Below are 22,408 nucleotides of genomic sequence, written 5' to 3'. Positions count from 1 at the left end.
AAAAGGTGGATGGCATCATGCTGAAGACACCATGACTTTGGACGGCATCCTGCTTAAGACACCATGACTTTGGACGGCACCATGCTTAAGACACCATGACTTTGGACGGCACCATGCTTAAGACACCATGACTTTGGATGACATCATGCTTAAGACGCCATGACTTTGGACGGCACCATGCTTAAGACACCATGACTTTGGACGGCATCATGCTTAAGACACTATGACTTTGGACGGCACCATGCTTAAGAAGCCATGACTTTGGATGGCACCATGCTTAAGACACCACGACTTTGGACGGCATCATGCTTAAGACACCATGACTTTGGACGGCATCATGCTTAAGACGCCATGACTTTGGATGGCATCATGCTTGCTTAAGACACCATGACTTTGGACGGCATCATGCTTGCTTAAGATACCACGACTTTGGACATAGGGCTCAGAAAACTTGAGCTGGATCTCATCTGAAAGTTGGCACCACTGGGGCACTGTTGTGACAGGCCTGCTGGTGATTTTGTACCACACTGGGGCACTGTTGTGACAGGCCTGCTGGTGATTTTGTTTGGAGGGATATTTTGGTGAAGAGTGTGGCTGCTTTTTGCTCGTATCTAAAAGTCCACCTGAGGCTAAATTGAGAGTTAGGAATTAACAGCTTTTACAAATGACATTTCCAAACAAGCTAGCATTGACTGTGCTGTGTGGCTGTTAGTGGCCAGTCTCAATGCAAATCCATAATCACAATGAGCACACTGAACAAGAAAACATACAGGATGTACAGCTGGAGGGAAAAGGAGCACCAGAAGTCTCAAGAGATTAAAGAAAAGCCTGATGCTAAGTGAAATAAAGGGAGTGGTGACCTCAGAGCTAAGCTTCCAAGTTTTGAAAAGGAATTAAAGGAAAGCTTACAGCCAGGCAAAGTGGTACACGTCTTCAATTCTCACGCTTGGATGGCAGAGTCTGGTGGATCTTTTGAGTTCAAGGCCACCTTGGTCTACAGAGAGAGGTCCAGGACAACCAAGCTTCGGCAGTGAAGGGAACCATAAAACAGACAGCAGGTGAAGATGTAACGCATGGGGAGGTGAGGGTGAGTGGTGGGGGAGCAGGGAGACGGGCACAATTCAGTCCTGGCAAACAGCACGGCTTGGCAGCTTTGGAGTCAAGGAAAGAAGAATGGGGTAATGTAATGTCCCTCAACAGCTAAGGAAAGCCTGTGAGGCTAGACGTGTGTCAGGGGTGTCCCTGCATGGATGCCCATGGGAAGCTTTGAAAAGGAAGCCTTGTTTGCCTTGAAGATCCCAAGATGTTGGAGATGCCAGTGCTGTGGGTTATCTGCTGAGGAGCGTGGCTAACAAAGAGCAGAACTAACCCAGGAGAAATAAGTGTGTTGGAGTCAAGAAAGCTTAAAGTTGGAGCTTTGACATCAGACATAAAATGCAGAGTCTGGAGTTTTCCCAGCTGGTACTCAGCCTTGCTTTGGTCTAGTATTCCCTCACTATGCCCCCTTTCCTCTCTTTTGGAATGGTAATGTATATCCTGTGCCATTATATGTTTGAAGAATAAGATTTCCTTTTCGCTTTTGATTTTATAGATTACAGTTATGAGATTGCCAAGAGTCTCAGAAGAGATTTTTGGACTTTTGAACAGGGTTAAGACTGTAATAGACTATGGGGACTTTTGAGGTTGGACTGAACGCATTTCTACATTATGGTATGGCTACAAGCCTACGGGGGCCAGGCAGGGGAATATGGTGGTTTGAATAGGTACGACCCATTTAGGCCAACAGGGAGTGGCACTATCACGGCCTTGCTGGAGGAAGTGTCACTGGAGGTGGGCTTTGAGGTCTCAGAAGCTCAAGCCAGGTCCAGAGGCTCACTCTTCCTGCTGCCTGCTGATCTAAGTACTGCTGATCCTGGCTCCTTCTCCGGCACCCTGTCTGCCTGTGCAACCCGTGCTTCCTGCCATGATGATGATGGACTAAATCTCTGAGCGTGTAAGCCAGCACCGATGAAATGTTTTTCTTTATGGCAGCTGTTGTGGTCATGGTGTCTCTTCATGGCAACAGAAACACTAACTAACACAAATACCAAATGGCTACATCTGGAAACACATGTAAGTCATGTTTATATGAGGACGGAGCTCATGCTGGTTATGTATTTAGGAAACACACACATAATTAAAACAGAAGAGGTCATTCAATTTGAAGAGCAAGGAAGGGGCAATATGTAAAAGGGGTTGGAAGGAAGAAAAGGAAGGAAGGTAATGGTATAATTATATTCTCAAATAAAAAAATGTTTAAAATGTAGGTATAAACACATTCAAAGTTAGATACTCATTTTATAACTAAAACTTTAAGACAAATCCAAAGTTAATTTCTAGCCAAATATCACCTACAAATATTATATGAACAAATATCACAAAATTGAAAAGAATATAAATACAAAAATAGCATGCATCTGTGTACTCAACATCACCTTCAGGGACTTTGCCACTTGAACGTGGTTATCATAGACCAGAATGTCTATCACCAGGCTGTGCAGCTGCAGAATATGATTCAAGTCACCTTCGAAAGTGAGATCCTGCATGGACATTCTCCAAGAGGGAAACACTGTCCTGGTCCCGTCCCACACCTGCCATGAACACAGAGGCAAAGCTTACTGACCTTCATACGATTGCACCAAGATGACCCCAAAATGAATCAGTGGATGCTGCTAAGTATTTTAGTTACTTTAAAATGTAGTATGGATCACTCTGTGATTATGAAAAGGATAAAGATGGACTAATGGTGATTTGCAGATAACTAAAATGAAGTAGTCACTGTGTGATACCACACACATATTATCTAGCTGTGGAGTGTGTGTTTTTATTCATTCTGTGCTCAAATGCCACTCCCCTTCTCCCTTTCCTCCTCTCCGTCCTCCCTCCCCTTCCTTCCTCTCCTTCCTCCCCCTCCCTCCTTTCCCTCCTTTTCTCCTCTGTCTACACCCCTCAGCTCGGGATATGTATGACTTCTGGTTACTCCATAAAAAGAAAGGAGAAAAGGAAGAAAAAAATATATAAGGCAAACACCAAACAAATGAACAAACAACAACAACATACACACAAAAAACAAAAAAACCCAAAACTAAGCCCATTGAAACAAAGAGATTGTGCCTATTTCAAAGCAAGCATCAGGAAACCAGAATATGCTTAAAGAAATTTAAACTTACAAGTATTTTTCAGCATCTACATAATATGAGCGGAGTAATAGAGAAGGAGTGGAATAATGCTTTGTATACTGACTTTTGAGGTCAGGAAAGATGTTCCAGGAACTGGTAATGTATATCACTGTTGCAGAAGACATTAGTCTGGTTTCTACGACTCATGTCAAGCATTTTACAATTGCCTGCACCTCGACTTTCAGGGAATCTAAGATACTTTTCAGGCTTTTCCAGACATATGTATGTATGTATGTATGTGTGTATGTATGTATGTGTGTGTATGTGTGTGTACACATACGTACGTACATACATACATACGTGTATATATACATATACATACATACAGATAATTAAAAAAATAAAGCCTAGATCAGACTGGCCTGGTGCATGTCTGTGGGGGATTTGTTTTTGATCACTGATTGATGCAGGAGGGTCCAGTCCACTGTGGGCAGCAGCATCCTTGGGCTAACAGTACCAGCTTCTCCATAAGCCAGTAAACAAGTAGCATCCTTCGTGATCTCTGCCACATCTGTGCATAATTCCTACATCTGGAGAAAATGAAGCCTGGAATAGACACTAAGCTCTGGCTTGAGAGCCTTTCCTGACCTCCCTTTGGCCTGTGATCTGGAGGTGTAGCCAAATAGCCCTTCCCTTTTCTAAGTTAATTTTGGTCAAAGTGTCTTATCAAAGCAACAGAAATGATACTGCAACACATGGCTACTGAGAAAACCAGAAATGGATATATTGTGATAACTAAAAAAGGATGAACCCTGCAGTGGGGGGAGCTGACCAGGCTTCTCCTCTGCTCATGCTGAAGCCCGCGGTGGGGGGAGCTGACCAGGCTTCTCCTCTGCTCATGCTCAAGCCTGCGGTGGGGGGAGCTGACCAGGCTTCTCCCCCAGCAGGGGCTCCTGGCACTCAGCAGCTTCTAGGGAGGAAGAATCGCTTTTCTCTGGGAATGAGACCATTGGTGGGTTTACCAAGCTGCAGTGAATGGACTCACACTCAAACACGTGTGGTCAGCATTAAATAGCCTTAGTGAGTTATTAAAGGGGGAAACGGAAAGGAAGTTCAGGTGGGGATGGGATGTCTTGTGGGAGTGAATGAGAGGGAATGAAGGGAGGTGGATATGATCACATTTCATTGATACATTTATGAACTTCTCAATACATTTGAAAAGACAATATAATAAACTCCCCAAGGTGGACCTATCTGGAAATGGATTATCTATTAAAATGGCTTATAGGTACACATTGGTTCTTAGAGAGAAATATTCAGTTTTGACTCTATCAGCTACAGGGTTGGTTAACAGTAGTTAACAATGCACAGCTGCTGTCTGAGAAGCGTGTCTTTGATTTGGGTAATGTTGAATAGTTAGTTAATAAACAGTCACGTTAAGGATGTCACATTGGCAAGGGAACCCTAGATAATTTTGTTTGCTTGGTTCAGCTTACCTTTACTTGACTTGAACTTTCCTTAAAATTTACTTTTTATGCTCTGTTTATATCAAGCTGTTACTTTCAACTTCAAAAACTTGGTATTTTATTCAGTGATTTCTATTTTTCAACATTCCTGCAAAATGTGCCAGCAGTAACAGTGATGCTAAACCTTGTCTTATCCAAGCACAACATTCCATTTCTTGTCTGATTATTCCAAACAGACACCAGAGAATTAAGCACAGGATTTCTGTCAAAAAAGTACTGTTACAAAGTCCTCTATAATATGGTTAAGCAAGGAAAGCAATTAGGTGCTTTCCACAGGTTCCTTCCACAGGTTATTCGTGGTATAGGAGTAAAGATGGCATACCATTTATGTGACTGCATTTTTTTAGCTGTTTAAAAACAAAACAAAAATAACAACAAACATTTCAAAGTTACTTATGCCTACTCTGATGAGCCAGGCAGTGAAAGTCTCAGGGCAGACTTAATGGCAGTGTACCCAGAAAGAAAGCAAGCAGGTGACAACACAGCTGACTTTCACAAAGTAGCAGAAGTAGCAAGACAGAAGTGTCATTAAAGATATAACAGAATTCTGTATGTTGTTACTAAAGATGGAATGAATGTCACAGTATCTAAAATTCATAACTGATAATGCGTTGTTCTCTGAGCGGGAAGCACAGAGACATGAAGGAGCAGCAGTATGTGAAAAGGAGGAAAGCATCAGAACTAACGCACCATAAAACACAGCTTACAAACACTCGGCCAGAAAGCTGCAGGCATGGCAGTTAGGAAGCACTAAAGCGTAATTTCAAGTATTTCAATTATACCTTTAGAAGAAATGCTGTTCCATCCACCTCTGCTTTACCCAGGAGCTGACAAGTCAGGTCATAATACTGCATGGGCTGAGCATCACACAGCTTCACGAAAGCTGAAGAAGCTGAAATGTGCGTGGACGCCCAAACCCGCAAGGCCTCTACCACTTTTTGGTCCGCATCAGTGAAGCTAAAGTGTTTGCTTGAAGTACGTGCTACGACAGGAGTCCCTAAAGTTCCTTCAAATGTCAAAGATGCGAAACCAGGGCTGTTGATCCCCTGAAGCTCGTTTTTATAGACTTGGATCTAAGAATGTGGGAAAAAGTAAAAAACAAATCTCAGGAACCAAAGAAACTGGAAATGACACATTTTCCTGGGATAAGTAACAAAATAATAATTTTTATTGACTTAGCTCACAAAACAATATAATTAATAGATGCTATATCAAGATCCCTAACTATGAAATATTTAAAACACCAAAAAATTATATTTAAAAAAGTAAGCAATAGTATTCCAATTCTATTAAACTTGTGTTTTTACATTCATGAGGTTTTTTCAGATTTATTTATTTTTTGTGCATCTATGTTTTATCTACATGTATGTCTATGTGCTGGTGTTGGATGGATCCCCTGGAACTGGAGTTGCAAACAGTTGTGAGATGCCATGTGGGTGCTGAGAACTGAACCCAGGTCTTCTGCAAGAACAGCCAGTGCTCTTAACCACTGAGCCATCTCTCCAGCCCCCAACTTATGAGACTTTATTACCCATAACTTCCACAAGGTGAAAGTATAATGTGACAGTTATTAATGTGGCATAGTGAAATCCTGAACACATAAATCTGTGAAGTAATGTGAGCATGCTGAACCACATTGTGAGTACTTTTACTCATTCATTTTAATTTGTTTAACATTTTAATTTGCTTAGCACACTTTTTTTAAAAAACTTACAGTATCGACTGTAAAACTGTTTGATAGACTCAATGGCTGGGCCACTGTGGAGTTGGTTTGGTTTTCTTCTACTAACTCTTGGAAATAAGCTGTTATACGCACACTTAGCTACCTCCTCCAACGGACAGAGTTTGGCTCTTTTGTAAAATTGCTAGGTGACAAAACCTTGAGTTTATGATCCCTTATAGTGAATCTTAAGTGTTTCCCAAAGCCCTCTGCCTTAGTAGGCCTCACCCTGCAAACTGCCTTCCATGTGTACAAGATATTCTAGAATGACGCTCTGTGTGAGACAAGCACGGCTTTGTGACTCTTATGAAAACTGTACGAAGCCCTCGCTATGGTGTGTGTGCAGGGCTTACTGCAGGCTCTTGTGGCTGCACTGCCCGTGGCTGTGGGACACAGGCTGAGGCACCTACCACTTCTCGTTCTTGCCTTCTCTTTTCTGCTTCCCTTTCTGGCAGGGACGTGAGAAACGATGCTGCCGACATGTACCATGAAAATGAACTCAATGAACTTTTCTTTTTATAAGCTGTGCCTGTCAGGCACTTTGTCACGATAATAAGGAAAAACGAGACAGGGCTAAAGAAGCGTAGGCTATGTATCCCTGACTGGACCAGACTACTGCTACGTCGCTGCTGTTTTCTACGCAACACGGGAGTTCGTACAATTCCTAAGTGATCGCGCCTGACTGTAAGCCCGCTGATTTCTGGATACAGTCTGTACCCCTTTTCTCTCTAGTGCCTTGCCCTCAAGGGTCAAGTTCTTTGAGTTGAGTGGAGTTTCAGTTTTCCCTTGCTCAACTTACCAGAGCTATACAAATCATACTTCAGGAGGCTGAAGCCAGTCAGAGCAACACAGTAAGAATTCAGTCTTAAATAAAATAAAATTAATAAAAAGAAGTTACAATGATGTATCCTATCCCTTACAAATCCTACATGGAAACGTGGTAACATAAACCATATTTGGAAGTGACAGGACAAACTGAACCAGTTGGAATCACAGCTTCTAATGCGTATCTAAAGAGGTGTCAGCTACTTAATGAAGCCTGATAGTATTTACATTTCTTATCTCTTGAAATGCTTAATGTCATGTTTTAGTAATTCAGCCATATAATTAGTCCTAACTGCTTTTAGTGAACGACACAGACTTCTTGTCTGGTAACGTAGTTTGTACCTTTAGCCTGTGAAAGCGAACAACGTCCCCAACTTTATAAATGCTGGGAAGGGCTTCATAGTTCCCACTAAAGAGCATGCACGTCAGCCTCACATTCGTCTGGTCCACAATTGTTACAACTGAGCAGTAATCTGGGAAACAAAACATATTTAACAAATAAATTAAAGTATTTCAAAGCATTTAGTAAAATTAGAACATGCTTAATTAAAAATACCAAACAAATTTTACATTTCTCTATTACTTAGTCCTCTAAGACAAAAATGAGATACAGACATGTTTTTGGATTTCAACACTATTGCAAAATTAATCTGAAAACATGATCCACAAAAAATTAACCTTAAGACATACAATGAAACAAAAATAACTTTTTCCGAAAACTTAAAACTCATGAAAGAGATGAATACATTCAAATGAACAATTAAAATTTGCAAAACAAATAAGCAAACATATCACACTGACAGTGGGGACTGTGGGAACAGCAATGTTTGCCTAACATGGCCAAGGTCCTGGGTTCAGTGCTCAGCATGGGGGGATAGAGGGGAGAGTGACAAGACAGAGCGAGAGTGAAAACAAGAGTATAAATGTATAAACGCAGAAAATGTGAACATGTATCTATTGTCTAGATGCATGATCAGACGGTTTACAAACACATCCTGTCAGAGTAAACAGATAATTAAAATGCACAATTATATAAAAATGCATATCAACAAACTAGTGAAAAAGAATAACAGTATTTTAATTTGTAAAAATTAATAATATTTGTGGTCACAGGGAAACATGGCTTTAACGTTTTACTATTTAAAATTTTAATAGTTGCTGCCATAGTTCAGAAAATGCACAGTAACAAATACACTGTCTTCCTGTCTTTCCCAAGACCCTAGGAAAGAACACAAAATATCAAAGAAAAGGGAAGAAGTTATGAAAATAAATATTCTATATTATTTTTCTGGAGAAAAACCACAAATCTTTCATTAGTTTAAAGTCAAGAAGGTAGAAAAGAAAATCACTTCCAGCAAAAAACCAAAGTAGACGAATGTTAAGTATCTGTAGATGAACAGATTCATAGTCAATAAGGGAAAAGCAATAAAATGCAAAAGGAGCAACGTTTTCCACAGAGCGTTACTCAGCTGCTTAAAAGAATAACGAGATTTTCAAGCAAATGGATGGAGCTAGAAAAAGATCACCCTGAGTGAGGCAGCCCAGACCCAGGAAGACAAACATGGTGTGTTCTCGTTTATAAGTGGAGACTACATTTATCCTACTGCAGGGTAATCATGCTACAGTCACAGATGCAGACAGGCTCGGGGACATGGCGGGCTCCCTGGGAAGGGGACACAGAACAAAACTGGAATTGGGGGCATTTCAGGAGCGAAGTACAAACCTAGTGTAATGGAAATTCCAAGAAATCTTCCAGGTGACACTGGGAGAGTTCCCCAGTATTGGGGAGATGGAGCTTGTACTGCCCATCTTCTGTAGGCAGGCAAGGCCTCCAGTGGAAGGACTGGGACATCAACCCACCCATGAAATCTTTGGCCTACAATGTCCTGCCTGCAAGATGTGCTGGAGTAAAAGTGGAGCAGAACTAGTGAGAATGGGCAACCAATGACTGGTCCAGCCTGAGTCCCACTCCCTGAGAGGGAGCCCAGCCCTGACACTGTCTGGAGGGCCAAGAACCAGAGGATGGACAGCCCAGAGACCTACGATAGAAACAAACACAGCTGGCAAACAAACAAACAAACGTCAGTGAAATGATCCTAATGATACTCTGTGACCCTTGTAGACTGGGTTGTAGCATACTTGTTATCAGAGATGCTTCATCCAGCCACTATGGGAGCAGATGCAGAGATTTACAGCCAAACAGTAAACGAACTTGGGGTATGGAAGAGGGAAAACAAAGGTTGCAGGAGCCAAGCGATAAAAAACAGCACAAGAAAACCGACAGAATCAACTAACCAGGGCTCATAAGACTCACTGAAATGAGAATTAGGAAACTGGCCTAGGTCTGACCTGGCTCCTCGGCATATGTGTTATGGCTGTGCAGCATGGTGCTCTTGCTGAAGTCCTGACAGGAGCTTTCTCGGACTCTTTTCTGTGCTTTTGGGTCCTTTTCCTCCTCATTCTGGGTTGCCTCTTCCAGCCTCAGTATGAGGAGAGGTGCCCTGTCTTATTGCAACCTGATGTGACACGTGTGGCTGGCGTGGAGAAGGGAAATGGAGGAGCGGATCTGGGGTGAAGGAGAGGTCGGGGGAGGGACTAGGAGCAGAGGGGGTGGGGATCTGCGGTTGGGATGTAATAGATGATGATGCTGATGATGATGATGATAATAAGAAGAAGAAGAAGGAGAAGAAGAAGAAGCAGCAGCAGCAGCAGCTCTAAAACAGTGACTCTCAACTTGTGGGTTGTGATCCGTTTGTGGGGTTGCACTATCAGACATTTACATAACAATTCATAACAGGAGAAAATTCCAGTTACGAAGTAGCAATGAAATAATTTTATGATTGGGGTTACCACAATGTGACGAACTGTATTAAAGGGCTGCAACATTAGGAAATTTGAGAACAACTAATCTAAAAGAATTCACATGATTAAAAAGACTAATGTCTGGATATAGTACACTTGCACTGGAAGCCCCGTCTCAACTCATAAGGACATCGGATGTAAAAATTAGTGAAGTAGGCAGGGGACCCCACAAAAAGCAAATGTGGAGCTAAACCTGTGAACACACTTTCCAGTGATCTTGGCTTTGGGAATTACAGTCCAAGCCTGAAAAAGGACACTGCACCCGAGACTATTTACATAGTGAGAGGTAAAATTCAGGATTCAACATAAACCTGCCACCTGAAAAGACAGCTAGGACAAAGTGCATGTGCTAGACTAGGAAGCCAAGGAGGAAGTCTGTCCAGCTGTTGGGGGATTAATGAAAAAGTAAACAAACAAACAAACAAACAACAAGAAAACAGGATAATTTGTGGGGGAATAATACAAATAAATTCAATGAAAATCCAAAACATTCCGTTCCCCTTGATTTTTATTTTGTTTGATGCTTGGTAATGGTTTGCAGATTCTAAAGTTTAAAGGGAAAGCAAAGGGATGCTGACACTTAAAACACACATGACAAAGAACATGTGCCGACTAAAGAGCCACACTGAAGCCCTATGAGGATAGATGGTATCCCGGGGTGCCACTGCTGTGATAAAACTACAGCCAAAGCAACCTGGGCAGCCAAGGGTTTATTTCTTTGCTCTTTGAGTAAAATATGTTAAGTTTCTTGAAATGTCATCTCACAAATCATAGTCTTCACTGAGAGAAGTCGGGGCAGGAACTGCAGCGAGCGCAGGAGGAGCTGGAGGCAGAAGCGGAAGCCACACGGTGCGGCTCACACAGTGCCAGTGCAGCTCACACAGTGCCAGTGCGGCTCACACAGTGCGGCTCACACGGTGCCAGTGCGGCTCACACAGTGTGGCTCACACAGTGCCAGTGCGGCTCATACGGTGCGGCTCACACGGTGCCAGTGCGGCTCACACGGTGTCAGTGCGGCTCACACGGTGCGGCTCACACGGTGCCGGTGCAGCTCACGCGGTGCGGCTCACATGGTGTGGCTCACGCGGTGCGGCTCACTAGTCTGCGATTCTGCATCAGTTATCCGCACAGACTGGCCAACAGGCCAAGCTGCTGGAGTCATCTTCTTTAAGTTAAGGTTCTCCTTTTCTCATGTTTGTATCGATTTGTGTCAAGTTGACAAAAACAATCAGCAAAAGGAGTTATTTTCTAAGCGAAAACAAACAAACAAAGCAAACCTATCTTGCAACCATTTTTCAGTGATAAAGAGAACAAACATTACTTCTATATTTGTACTTTACCTTTGCAAAAGTTAATTCTTATTTGATGCACAGAAACAGGCATGTAAAAATGCTACACACAATCTGGGCGCTGTTCTTCCTTGTATTGTCCCACAAGTACTTTCTGAAGCAGTTTGGCAAAGCCCACCCCACAGCTAACTCTGAGCTGGGTTTACACAGACTACAAGTGAGGCCACTGCAGCTTCGCTGGCTATAAATAGGCCCTACCCAGCCACGAATCCACGCCTCCGCAGGGTTAGCTCCCTACCCAGCAGCGGCGGTAACTGATTTTGTAGTCAAACGCACAGCTACTTTGCCAGAAAGAACAATGTACTTTGGATAAAATATGTATACATTGAAAAATTTAAATTTCTTGAAAATGTCGTAACAGTCCAAACACAGAGCACAAATATCACTAAAATCTAATCAAAATTCCCATTATCAAACGTGGTCCTTTTACTTTTTGATTGTTAGCATCAGAAAAATCACATACCACAGATTAACTTGTAATAGAATATTGAAACCTGCAGTACGTGTTTGTAACAGACTACTTCCTAGTCATGTTGATGGTATTTTCAGTTATGGCCATTCTACTGTATGCCTTTCACTTTAGGTGCTTTAACATAATCCACTTTGGTTCATTTATAATGGAAAAACAAACCTGCAAATGTAACTGGCATTTATGACAGCTGCATTTTAGTGTAAGCTGCACAGTTCTTTTTAGCACTACGCGACAGCAGGTGAGTCCTGTCTGTTTTCACTGTCCTATGACGGTGCCGACCATGCCAAGGGAGAACAGGTGCACTGCAAAAGACTCTGGATCATACGCTGAGAAACACCGATACACACTGTGCCAAGGAGTCAGGCTAACACTACTGTGCAAATCAGGAAAAATGAAAACAAAAGAGAAAAACAAAGCAAAAGAAGCCTCTCCTCTACTACATGTTAGAAAAATGGCTACTTTTACGAAAACAAAACTTTACTGAGCCTAGTACAGCAGAAGCCTTGGTTAGAGGTACACGTGCACACACACACACACACACACACACACACACACGCATGCTCTATCTATCCCTTGTTCCCTCAGAAGTGACTGTCAGTTTTAAAATTTCTATGAGAATAAACTGCCAAAAGACAAGTAGCCTCACAGGACGTCCAAATCTACATGGGATCAGAATATTTGTTTTTTCTTTTTTTCTATAATCCTTGAACTATTTATAAATAGGTTTTTTTCATACAATATATTCTGATAACAGTTTCTCCTCCCTCAACTTCTCTCAGATTCTACGTTCATTCCCACCCACCAAATTCCACACTTTTTTTTTCTTAGTAGAATACAAACAAGACTGAACAAACAGGAAGACATGCATACAGGAGAAAGAACCAAAGAACAAGCACAAAACCCACATAACGACGCATAAAACACATCTGCATTACAGAAGCCACGTGAAAACACAAATCTGGAAGCACTATGAGACAAAGCACCTCTCGACATGCCACTCCGGCTCGTCAGGGTTGGCCATCTACTGCTTGCATGGAGCTTGCACTTAAGAGTGGTTTACACACCTAGTAAGATTCCCGTGGAGGAAAAAAAAAATCATTTGTAAGCGGTTAACAATTAGAGAGCTTATGGGCTGGAGAGATGGCTCAGTGGTTAAGAGCATTGTCTGCTCTACCAGAGGTCATGAGTTCAATTCCCAGCAACCACATGGTGGTGGCTTACAACCGTCTATAATGAGATCCGGTGCCCTCTTCCGGAGTTCGGGTGTACATGCAGGCAAAATGTTGAATACATAATAAATAAATCTTAAAAAAAAAAAAAAAAAAAAAAAAAAAAAAAAAACAATTAGAGAGCTTGTGGATGCAGGCTTGTGTCTACTTCCCTGTGGGGTCCCGTCTGGCCCAGACCTCTGCAGGCCTTGAATGCTACTGAGGTCTCTCTGAGTTCATACACATCCATACTGCAGTTTAGAGGGCCTTGTTTCCTTGGTGCCCCCCACCTGCTCTGGCTCTTACACTCTTTCTGCTGCCTGTTCCAGAGTTCCCTGAACCCTGGTGGGAAGGATTTGACAAAGACATCCTATTTACAAAAAGGAGTTCCCACTTCTCTCACTCTTTGCATACTGTCCAGCTGTGGGTCTTAGTATTTGTGACTGTCTTCTGTAAGAGAAAGCTTCTCTGATGACGGCTGAATGAGACACATGTCTGTAAGTACCACAGAACATTAGTATTTGGCTTTCCCTTAGGCCTCTTGCCTATGTAGTCTTGAGTGTTTGCCCATCCAAGCAGTGTCAGGGTGGGTTCCATCTCATGGAATGAGCCCTAAATTAAAAGATACTGGTTGGTTACTTCCACAAACTCTGTACCACTGTTGCATTAACATATCTTACAGGCAGGTCATCATTGTAAATTCAAAGTTTTATAGCTGGGTTGGTGTTTACCTTTCTCATTTGCAAAGTCCCTTCCAGTACCATGAACACTGTCAGTAGAGAAGAAAGCTCTAGATAAACTCGCTTTCTCCATTTTTAACCAACTGTGAGTGTGCTGTACTCAACAGGCCTGTACATAAATTTGTGGACAGTCTTATCCTGTTCCCGGTTTTAGTGGAAATGCTTTGAATTTTTCTCCATCTAGGTTAACAAAGACCTCGAGTGTGCTATAAATTGTCTTTATTATGTTTAGATTATGACTTTTGTATCCCTAAATTCTCCAAGACTTTTACCAGCAAGGGGTGTTGGGTTTGTTTAAATAGTGGATAATATTTATTGATTCCTGTATGTTGAATAATTCCTGAATCTTTGAAGTGAAGCCTAATTGATCAAGGTAGATGATTTTCCAAGTTTTTTTATTGAAATTTTTTTCTATGTTCACAGACGAAATTGGTCTATAATACTGTCTTTGTTGGGCTTTTGTGTGGTTTGGATATTAGGACAACAGTAGCTTTGTGAAATGAATTGGAAAATGTTGTATTTCTATTTTATTGAATAATTTGAAAAGTACTGGCATTAGTTCTTCTTTGAATGCCTGGTAGAAGTCTGCCCTAAAATCATCTGACTATACACTGTTTAGGTCAGGAGATTTTAATAATAGCTTCCATCTCATTAGGGATTATAGGTCTGCTTAAATGACTTATCTGATCTTGATGTAACTTTGGTATGTGGTATATATCCAGAAAATTATCTATTTCTTTTAGATTTTCCATTGATGGAGTATAGGTTTTTAAAGTATGTTCTTATTTCCTTGGTGCCTGTTGTTATACCCTCCTCCAATTTTGTTTATTTAGATGTCCTGTGTGTTTTAGTTAATTTGGCTAAGGGTTTTGAAATATTACTTATTTTTTAAAAAGAACCAACTTTTTGTTTCCTTCATTGTCATGTTTTGTCTTTGTTTCTATTTTATTGATTTCTTTTCTTTTATTTTTTCTCATTCTAAAGCTTGCGGATGTGTCACTAAGTTGCTAATCTAGCTTCTCACCAATCTTTTTACGGACCCACTTAGTCCAGTAGATCGCAGCCTGCACCTCACAATCCCTTCAGGGGTTGAATGGCCCTGTCACAGGGTCACACATCAGATGCCCTGCAAATCACATATTTACATTATGATTCCTTACATTATGATACCTTATAGTTTTAAGGTATAAATGAAAATAGTTTTGTGGTTGGGGTCACCACAACATGAAGAACTATATGAAAGGGCTGCAGCATCAGGACACTGAGAGCCACTGACCTCCTAGTCTATGAGCGTCCGTCGCTCTTAGAACTGCCTTAACTTTGTCCTGTAAGTTTGGATATGTTTTCACTTTCATTCAATTTCAAAACACTTAAAATTTCCTTTTGTGTCTTGACTTAGTTTTGTATTCATTATTGAATTCAAATTCATTACACAGTTTCTATATGTTTGTAAATTTTCTGTTATTGTTCATATCCAGTTTTAATCTGTGGTAGGCTGACAGGATGCAGTATTATTTCAGTTTTATTTATCTGTTCAGATGTGCTTTGTCTTCAAGTATGTGGTCAATTTTGAAGACTGCCCCTTAAGTTGATGAGAAGGTTCATTCTTTTGTGTTTGGGATAAATGTTCCGTAAATATGTCAGGCCCATGTGGTTTGTGATGTCTTTCAGCTCTACAATTTCTCTGGATGACCTGGCTGTTGGCAAGAGTGAGGTACTGAAGTTACCCACTATCACGCTATGAAGGTTGGTATGTGATTTTAGTTGTAGTATTTTCTTTTATGACTTTGCGTACCCTTGTGTCTGTTGCAAATATCCTCTTGGTAGCTTTTCCATTTGCTAAATACATAGTCCTATCTCTTCTCATTAGTTTTGCTATGTAATCTATTTTGTCACATATAAAAATGGCTACACTGGTTTGCTTCTTGCTTCCTTTGGCTTGGAATATCTTGTATCCTTGATATTAAAGCGTTTCTTGCATGCAGCAGAAGGTTGGATCCTGTTTCCTCATCTAATCTGTCTTTTGCTTCAGCTATGCTGCAGTACTCAGTGTCTACTATAGTAGAGCTTCTGGGCTTTAGCGAAGACATATTGTCATGTGTTTTATGTTGGTTTCTAAGCATCTGGGTTTGGCATGATTATAATTCTAGGTACTCATTATCAAGTCTTGTCTCCGCTAAGTAGATTTTCCATTCCTTGGTTTCTGCTGCCCACTGGATCTTAGAATAATGTACTAGCCATGAGCTGCATGGTATAGAGTGCTGAATCTCTCCAAGGTGTGTTTGCTATTGGTCCAGGACAGAACTTCTTTCTAGGTATTGGAAGCTGACACTTAGCAACTGAGATGGGCTAGAAGAAGGGTGCTGTTGGGGCCATAGAGGGAAGATAACTGGGTCTGCAAAGAGAACCTGTGGAGTCCCCAGGGAATGGAAGAAAAGAGGTAAGATAAGCTGCTACAGGCAGTTGGCTATAGGACTGGGGTTGAGTTGGAGACTGTGTGAGTGTCGGGGAGACTATCTGTATGCCCCGAGTTGTGTAAAGCACATGGGTATGAACTGAGACGGGTGCACATCAGAGAGAAAATCTCCAGCAGCAACAGCCTTGGCAGAAGCCTGAAATCTCCACATGTGTGGGATTCATCTCGATGACCGTATCTGCATAGAGTACAGCATGCAAATCTTCTCCACCACCAGGCCAAGTCCTTGTTTCTAACTTTCACCTGATTTGTAGTTTCTCTTTTGTAACTACAACTACCTGTGACTTTTATCTAGCATGAAAAAAAAAAAGGACCTTCCATGTGTTTAAATACTTAATAGACATGACTCTGTTATTATACATAGGAAGGCCAGAAAAACCAAACATTGTTTGCAGAAAGCAAGAGCTCCCTTGAAAGCAAAACATGAAAACTTACCTATATCTTTGTATATACATATTGATAAGTAGTAATTCACAGGCATATGAAATTTTCCTAATCCTGAAATCACAGTAGGAGTACAATGTACTCTATGCAACCTTAAATATTTATAGAACATCTTTCCCTGCATAGTTTATATAAATCTATCTAAAATCTGAATGTCTTTAGGAATGTTCTTCACTAACCTCCAATGCCAAAAACTCCATTATGGTGGTCAGCATTTAATATTTTAACAATGATAATTGCATATAGATTTGCTTTACTGTATTCCCGTCAAATTTATAAAAAAAAATAATATATAAGCGAACCTAATGCACTCACTCATTACTTCATGAAACACTAAATATAGACTGAATGGTCCCTCAGCGCCAAAGTTGGACTTCTCCTCATGCTGAGCTGCCGTCTTTGAAATCAGGTTCCTGTCCTCACTGCAGTGCTACTGTACATGAGTGCTTGCTGCTGTGCAAACTTATACTCTCTGCACAGGCAACAGCTCATCATGACAAAGGCAGAGCTAATGATGTCTGTGACATTTTTCCAAATAAATGGGAGCTGACATTTGAGTTTGGCACACATGCACAGAAATCTGAAAGGGAATTAAATTAGGCACTCACAGTTTTATAAAAGCAAGAAAAACAAGGTTGCCTGTTTACAAACTTTAGAGCAGTCGAAGTAGCTGATGGGCATCTTGGTCTTCATGTGGGTCCCACAGCAGGTAGAGCAGGGGCTGTTTCTGACATGGACTCTGTTGCCTGCTTTTGGATCACATCCCCGTGCAGGGATGCCTTGTCTGGCCTCAGTGAAAGAGGATGTGCTCAGTTCTGATGTGACCTGATGTGCTGGAAGGGTGGACATGGGGATGGGAGGAGCTGCTCCCTTTTCCTGAAAAGGGGAGAGAGGAGGGGGAGAAGGACAGGAGGGTGGGGTTGTAATCAGGATGAAAGTGAATAAATAAACAAACTTTTTAAAAAAAGAAAAAAATATCATGGAGCAAAAAAAGGACTGGATTGATTTCAGCCACTGTTCTAGTTTGTCCATAGTTAAAATAATGATCAGGGGAAACTAGATACTGTAAATAGATTGAGGAACTAAATAAAAGCTAGTAAAATATAAAACACACAGTTGACAATACTCCAAAGTACAGAAGTTGAGCATTTGCTGCTTTTCAGATATGAAACAAATTGTTTACATAAGCAACATATGTTCTAACAAGGGTTCCAACAATGGAAACCCTGGACTACTTAATAGTTAACCACTGCCCAGGGCTCATTATGTACAAGGCAGCCATGCTAAGCAATATACACAGATACATGTGTCATCACAGAATCTCCTCAATTCCTACAAAACTATACGCAACAGAGAGCATTGCTTCTAACTTTGAAACAAGGAAATCCAGTGTATCCAGCAGGCTAGGTAAGCACTCTGAAGGCAAGAAAGCTGAGAGGAACACTCAGCCTATCTAACTTGTGTCGCCAAGGTGCATGCTTTTAAAACCCGATAATCCCAAAGAAAGAAACATCAGAGAGGGAGGCATCAGAGACTTTTCTAGCCAGGTAAATTATGCTCTGTCTCAATGGTGTTATAATATTTGCTGTTTTATGGAGCTGAGAGAAAATAGGAAATACAGTAAAGTTTATTATAGAAGAATTAATAGAAAGTTTCAAGTATAATTTAGTATCTAAGAACATCATCACAGGCTGTTAATTCATTCTTATGTAACTGTTACTAAACATTGCAATAGCTATAATTCATACATTAATATAAGAAAGGCTTTCACAGGGCATCTGAAAAAAGGTAAAATTCTATAGGAAACACAAAGAAGATGTAGGTTGTAAGTGCAAGGTGCCCTATCCAGGACTTGATTGAAGTGTAAGTGGCAAGAAAAAGGTGCTGGCACGGCACAGGAAAGATGGCTTGTTGTCTCTTCTTGTCTTTCCAAAGCATTCCACTCAGTTGTCACAGCTACTGTTTTCACACTCACCAGCTTACACAATGTTAAATAAGCTATATGACTTATGAAAAGATGAAGCTATACAATTCAGTTCTACACAGAAGAACTAAACATTCATCAGTTCCTATATATGAGAGTTAAGGAGGACAATGTATTCATTACAAGGTTTTATAGATAAGAGAATGCTTAAAGGAGTTTCTAATTTGAATATCTTAGTCATTGAAGATGACTATATCCACATACATGACATAGTTATGGTTAAAGAAAAAGCAGTGAATATTTTTCAGGGTGATGATTACATACAGAAGACCCCTGAAGAATGCCAGAGTTCAGGAAGCAGATACATTTTGGTGAGAACACACAGACTGACTATTAAACTTAATATTAAGTCTTCTCAGTTTATATAATTTAAAAAATATATTTAAAAAATTAATTCATGGTCTTACCTACAGCAAGCATATGGCATTTATAAAATTTCCCCCTCTCTGAAACCAGAGGAAGACACTGAAAATAGCTTACTGTTGCTGTGCCTCAATTTTCTTTTTGGCAAATAAGTTAATACAGGTATCCAAAGAGCTGGCCATAATGGCACTTTCTTTAATCCCAGCTCTGGCGAGGCAGGGGTAAGAGGATCTCTTTGAGTTCGAGGCCAGCATGATTTACATAGTCAGGTCAGGCAGAGCTCCACAGTGATACCCTGTCTCAAAGACAGAGTTCAATTTCTAGCACCAAAGTCACGTGGCTCAAAATGGCCTATAACTCCATATCTGACACCTGTGGCCTTTGTGTACAATGGCACCCACAAGAACATATCCACACACATATACATAATTAAAAAGTAAATATTTAAAATGGGGGTTGAAGAGATGTCTCAGTCATTAAGACAACTCGCTGCTACAGATGGGTTCACCTCCCAGCACCCACACATGGAGGCTCATAACATCTGTAACTCCAGCTCCAGGGGATCTGACATCTGCTGGCCTCAGTGGGCACCAGGCAAAGAACTGGTACACAAACATAATATACAGGCAAAACACCTGTACATATAAAATAAAAATTAACAATTAGGAACAAGTGTCACCTCAGTGCTGGAAAGGAGTATCAGCGGAAACAGTGACTGGATTTCTACTGCTCCTCACGCATGCTTTTCTTGTAAACATACATATGATTTAATCTGTCTGTCCTGAGCAGTTTTATGTCAACTTAACACAAACTATCGTTACCTGAGAGGAGGGGACCTCAATTAAGAAAATGTCTTCGTAAGCCGGGCCTGGTAGCACACACCTGCATACCCAGCACTCGGGGAAGCAGAGGCAAGCAGATCTCTGTCAGTTCAAGGCCAGCCTGGTCTACAATTCCAGGACAAGACAGTCAAAGCTACACAGAGAAACCCCGTCTTGGAAAAAACAAAAAACAAAACACAATACAACAACGATGATGAAACATTCAGCTGTAGGGCATTTTCTTATTTAATGATTGATAGTGGAGGGCCTAGTCCATTTGGACGGGCTGGTGGTCCTGTGTTCTATAAGAAAACTGGCTGAGAACGCCATGTTGAGCAAACTAGCAAGCAGCACCCCTCCACGACCATCAGCTTCTGCCTCCAGGTTCCTGCTCTGTTTGAGTTCCTGTCCTGACTTCCTGTGATGATGAACAGTGCTATGGAAGTGTAAGTCAAATAAACCAATTCCTTCCCAGGTTGCTTTTATTGTGATGTTTCATCACCATAAGATACTATCTTATCAAGATAAATCTACTGTATAAAAATACTCTGCCAAGACACAGTGTCAACCTGGTCAGAACTGGCATATAACTGTGAAAGTACAGACTTAAGGATGAAAAGGGAATGCCTTTCAGTTTCCACTGGTATCTCAATTAGCTACTTTTAATTAGCCACTAACCTTCTTGAAAAAACAATCCTCTGTGGATATAAAGAAGTTTCTAGAAGAACTGAGGGGAGAAAATAATCATTTAACCTGTTTTAATTTATTCAAAAAGTAAATAAAAATGTCAAAGACATAAAGTAAGCCAATCCCAGTGGAACAAAAGGGTAATCAAGGGTTGGAAAGACCTACTATTTCACCCTAAGTGTACCAGGTGAGACCAGCAGTGAGCTGGCCTGCATGGGCATTGACAGCTGCTCCAAGAAAACAGAAAAGCAAAATTATCAGGTATCATAATAAAAGCATTTCTTGACCCTCATGTTATTTTTCAATCTCTCCCAAATGAAAATGCAAAATTAAGGTAATTTAATAGTCTTTTGCCTTGATATCTGGCATCAGCAATAAAGGTAGAGAGTGGAAAGGATATCATATTAGCATCCTTTACCTAAACAATGCACAGTACAAGTATGCACGAATATTTGCACACGTGTATATGCTTAAATACTTCAGGAATGCTTTAGATTCAAACTGATGAGAAGGTGTTTACTTTTACACTTTGGTAATGTTTGCATAATTTGACATAAATCTGAATAGACAACAAATGATAAATTACTTTATTCTGCAATCTTGAGAAATTCACCCAATTTCCTCAGCTTGACTAAATGTAAACTGCCTTGGCGTTTTATTGTAAAGGAAAGATAGTAGCTTACCAAGTAATATCTTTAAAAAGAAGCATGCACACGTAAAGCATATAATCCAGAAGAGATTCTGATGCAAATGCATTTTCATTTCCTTTTGTATATATCTATAATTCTCTCTCTCTCTTTAAATGCCATAGTATTTCAGCAACATTCATCCATCAACATACAAGTTTATTATGGAAAACTTCAAATAAAAGTTTTAAAGAAAAATCACTAACTCTAGAACCCATTATATGTGGCAATCTTACCCCTTTTCCAGTAATAAATAAATAAATAAATATATGTATTATATATCACCATCCTCTATAGCTATTACAGTGAGGTCACATGATCTCCATTCACAGTTTAACTATATGCCAAGAGAGTACGGAAAGTAAGACAATGCATAAATCCCTCGTTACCCTAAGCACTGTGGCATAGTGACAGCTAGCCTTTCCATGGAGACTGTGAGCCGGGCAGTCACGCTCGACGACACACCCATCATACCGTCGACAGCTACACTAAAGCCAGTAATGCTTTTTAAGTACAAAATCTGTGCAGATAGAAAACAGCAACAAACAGTAGCGAATTTTAAGTAAATCAGACAGTGGATAGACAGCGGATATTCAGAAAAGCAGGGGAAGGGGAGAGCGGAACAGTTGTGAGATGGCTCAACAGGTAAAGATGTTTGCTGAAAAGCCTGACAATGTGAGTTCGTTTCACAGACCACCCAAGTAGAAGAAAACTGACTCCAGTAAGCTGTTCTTTGTCTTCCACGTGTGTTGTGGCACATGCACTCACTACAGACACACATACACACACTGATACACTCTATAATATGGTGGGACCTCAAAATTACTATTCTCCTAAATAATAGCCAGGAGCTAAATGCACATAGATTATCACTAAATATATATGCAGAGTCCAGAGCCCACAGAAGTACAACGTGCAGTGTGGACCGCTAGGGCCTGGCCCGGGCATGAGACCGCCTGAAGAGAAAGTCTGATATGATAGGGCGTTGTAGTCCTACACCTAGTAAAAGAAAATCACACTTAATGAAATCACTATAGATAAATCTGTGTGTGTGTGTGTGTGTGTGTGTGTGTGTGTGTGTGTGTGT

At 40.8% G+C, this 22,408-nt stretch overlaps 1 protein-coding gene across 1 annotated transcript in view; it reads right to left on the bottom strand.

The window, feature by feature from the left end:
- The window catches only part of Pot1 (protection of telomeres 1), a 64,377-nt gene that overhangs the window by 29,060 nt on the left and 12,909 nt on the right, over window positions 1-22,408 (bottom strand). The window contains exons 4-6 of the mRNA XM_051151850.1: window positions 7,572-7,702; window positions 5,467-5,757; window positions 2,475-2,630 (exon numbers count right to left, since the gene is read on the bottom strand). Coding sequence (XP_051007807.1) covers window positions 2,475-2,630; window positions 5,467-5,757; window positions 7,572-7,702 — 578 coding nt within the window. The remainder of the gene's footprint in view (window positions 1-2,474; window positions 2,631-5,466; window positions 5,758-7,571; window positions 7,703-22,408) is intronic.

Source organism: Acomys russatus, chromosome 10, assembly GCF_903995435.1.
Source record: "Acomys russatus chromosome 10, mAcoRus1.1, whole genome shotgun sequence".
Classification (NCBI taxonomy): Eukaryota; Metazoa; Chordata; class Mammalia; order Rodentia; family Muridae; genus Acomys; species Acomys russatus.
The sequence above is the reverse complement of the archived record's forward strand: the minus strand, read 5'-3'. Positions and strand labels throughout refer to the sequence as shown.